Consider the following 2,770-nt stretch of genomic DNA (forward strand, 5'->3'; position numbering starts at 1 on the left):
TCAGGGCTGATCTTCCTCAGCAAAAAAACCCAAAACCAAAACCAAAACTTCCCACCCTTGAAAGTAATGAATATTTATTTCTTTAACAATAGTGTGTGATTTAGTTTTTTGACTAATTAAGACATCTTCTCCATTTTCCAAAGTTGTTAGGTTTGTTTGTAACTATATGAAGCAGGTACACATTGTGTCTAGACATTGCATCGAAGATTGTTTCATGTGTTATGCTCTAGTTGTTTGTCATGTGGAGTTTTGTTTTTCCGAACATTAATAGGAAAGGAAACTCACCCGTTGTCTCTCTGAGGATGAGTTAAGTTCTTCTGCAAGTTCAACGGATAAATCAGACGGTGATTCCAGGGAAGGGTGAGTTCTTGTTTTTCTGTCTCTCTTCATAAACTATTTCTGTTTGAATTAATTCTAAATGTACATATATAGTGATATTCAGACCTGTAGTACTGTCATTGATACCATTGTAAATGGTTTTTGGTATATGCTAGAGCTAAAAATATCTCTTCTAATGAATATGTCCGATTTTCATTCAGGATTCTTACAGAATGTCTTCTTAGATCTGTGGGTATAGTTTTCATCAGATTTGGAAAAATTTGGGCCATTATTTCTTCAAGTACTTTTTTTGAACCCCCTCCTGCCCTCTTGAGGCTTCTCATTACAGTCATGCATCGCATAACAGTGTTTCGGTCAGTGATGGACTGTATATACACCAGTGGTCCATAAGATTAGTACCATACAGCCTAGGTGTGTAGGAGGCTTTCCCATCTGGGTTTGTGTAAGCACACTCTATGATGTTCACACAATGATGAAATTGCTTAATGACCAATTTCTCAGAATGTATCCCTGTTGTGAAGCAATGCATGACTGTACATGTATATTAACTGTTTGAAGTTATCCCATAGTTCACTGATGGTGTTCACTTTTTTTAGACCTTTTTTCTCTGTTTCATTTTTCATAGATTCTATTGCTGTCTTTGAGTTCACTAATCTTCTTCTGCAATGTTTAATCTGTTAATCCCATCCTATGTATTTAGCACATTGTACTTTTTGTTTCTAGGAGATTACTTTGGGTCTTTTTTATACCTTCCATGCCTCTCCCTAATATCTTAATACTTTCCTCTACCTTGGACATGTGAATATATTTATAATCACGGCTTTAATGTCCTTATCTACTAATTGTATCACTTGTGTCACTTCTGAGTCTGCTTCTATTAACTGATGTTTTTCTCTTCACAAATGTGTGCTATTTTCCTGCTTCTTTGTACATCTGGTATTTTTGACTGGATGCCAAACATTGTCAATTTTATCTCATTAGGGGCTGGTATTTTTGTTTTTTTCCTGCTTTTTCTCCCCAAGTCTCCCCAGTGCATAGTTGTATATTTTAGTTGTGAGCCCTTCTATTTGTGGTATGTGGGACGCTGCCTCAGCGTGGCCTAATGAGTCGTGCCATGTCTGTGCCCATGATCCAAACCGGTGAAACCCTGGGCCACCGAAGCGGAGGGTGCAAACTTAACCACTCAGCCATGGGCCTGGACCTGTTTTTCTTTTTTTCTGAGGAAGATTATCACTGAGCTAACATCTGCTGCCAATCCTCCTCTTTTTGCTGAGGAAGCCTGGCCCTGAGCTAACATCCATGCCCATCTTCCTCTACTTTATATGTGGGACGCCTACCACAGCATGGCTTGCCAAGTGGTACCATGTCCGCACCCAGGATCTGAACCAGCGAACCCCGGGCCGCCGAAGCGGAACATGTGCACTTAACTGTTGTGCCACTGGGCTGGCTGCCGCACTAGTATTTTTATATTTCTTTAAATATTCTTAAGCTTTGCACTTGGATGTAGTTTAAATTCCTTAGAAATAGGGTTGGGCAGAATTTGTACACAGAAATCTGGGGCTTCCTCTTTCTGGCTCTCTCCTTTCCAAGATTCCTCTCTCACTTTCTAGTGGCATTGGTTGTCTTGAACTCTGTCCTTTGATCCTGCAGGCCAGAAAGACGCTGAATTTTCTGTTGTACTTTAGCTGCCTGTGGCCTGCCCTTAGCCTAAAAGGTATTGACTCCCCTCTAGCATCTGCCTGCAGATTTTGTACATCCTCCAGTGCCTTCACATAGTTGATTTTTGTGTTTTGCCTAAAATTTCTACTTGTTATTTGTGGAAGGGTCCATCTGTACACTTTGCCATTTGGAAGGAGAACTTCCTGAAGGTTGTTTTGCATCTAATTTTTTAGTAAAAAATTCTCATGAAGCCAATTAAATAACAATGGGATTTTTTTTCCAGGAAAGGTCATACAAATGAAATGAGTGACTTGCTACAATTAATGACTCAGACCCTAAAATTGGACTCTAAAGAGAGCTGTGAAGATCTCCCAGTACCAGATCCAGTGTCAGAATTTAAACTTCATCGGAAGTATCGGGACACACTGGTACTTCATGGGAAAGTTGCAGAAGAGGCAGAAGAACTCCATTGCAAAGAGCTGCCTTCAGGTGATCAGTTTATTCATTTACAGCACACTGGAGAGTGTATGTTTATTGGAGAAATGTGTCAAACTAAAGAGCTAATGCTTGCAAATTTTTAAATTTTTTAATTTCATTTGGATATCTCCATAAAAGGTATATCTTGTTTTATGCAACAGTTGTGTTTCTGAAAAGCTGCGTGAAAATTCATTTTTAAAAACAAATGTAAATAAATACATTTGAATTTTTCATGTGGATTTTCTTTAAATTAGACAGTTGTGGTTTTTAGGAGATGGCAGTGAGACATGAAGCA

General features: G+C 38.8%; 1 protein-coding gene across 3 annotated transcripts in view; it reads left to right on the forward strand.

Annotated features, from left to right (window-relative positions):
- Positions 1–2,770, forward strand: part of NEK4 (NIMA related kinase 4) — a 40,062-nt gene that overhangs the window by 18,668 nt on the left and 18,624 nt on the right. For all 3 annotated transcript variants that reach the window (XR_002800581.2, XM_001492452.6, XM_023620306.2), the window contains 2 exons: positions 272–360; positions 2,282–2,487. Coding sequence is in view for 2 of the 3 variants with exons in the window: in XM_001492452.6 (XP_001492502.3) it covers positions 272–360; positions 2,282–2,487 (295 nt within the window). In the remaining variant the exon portion in view is untranslated. The remainder of the gene's footprint in view (positions 1–271; positions 361–2,281; positions 2,488–2,770) is intronic.

This window comes from Equus caballus, chromosome 16 (assembly GCF_041296265.1).
Source record: "Equus caballus isolate H_3958 breed thoroughbred chromosome 16, TB-T2T, whole genome shotgun sequence".
NCBI lineage: Eukaryota > Metazoa > Chordata > Mammalia > Perissodactyla > Equidae > Equus > Equus caballus.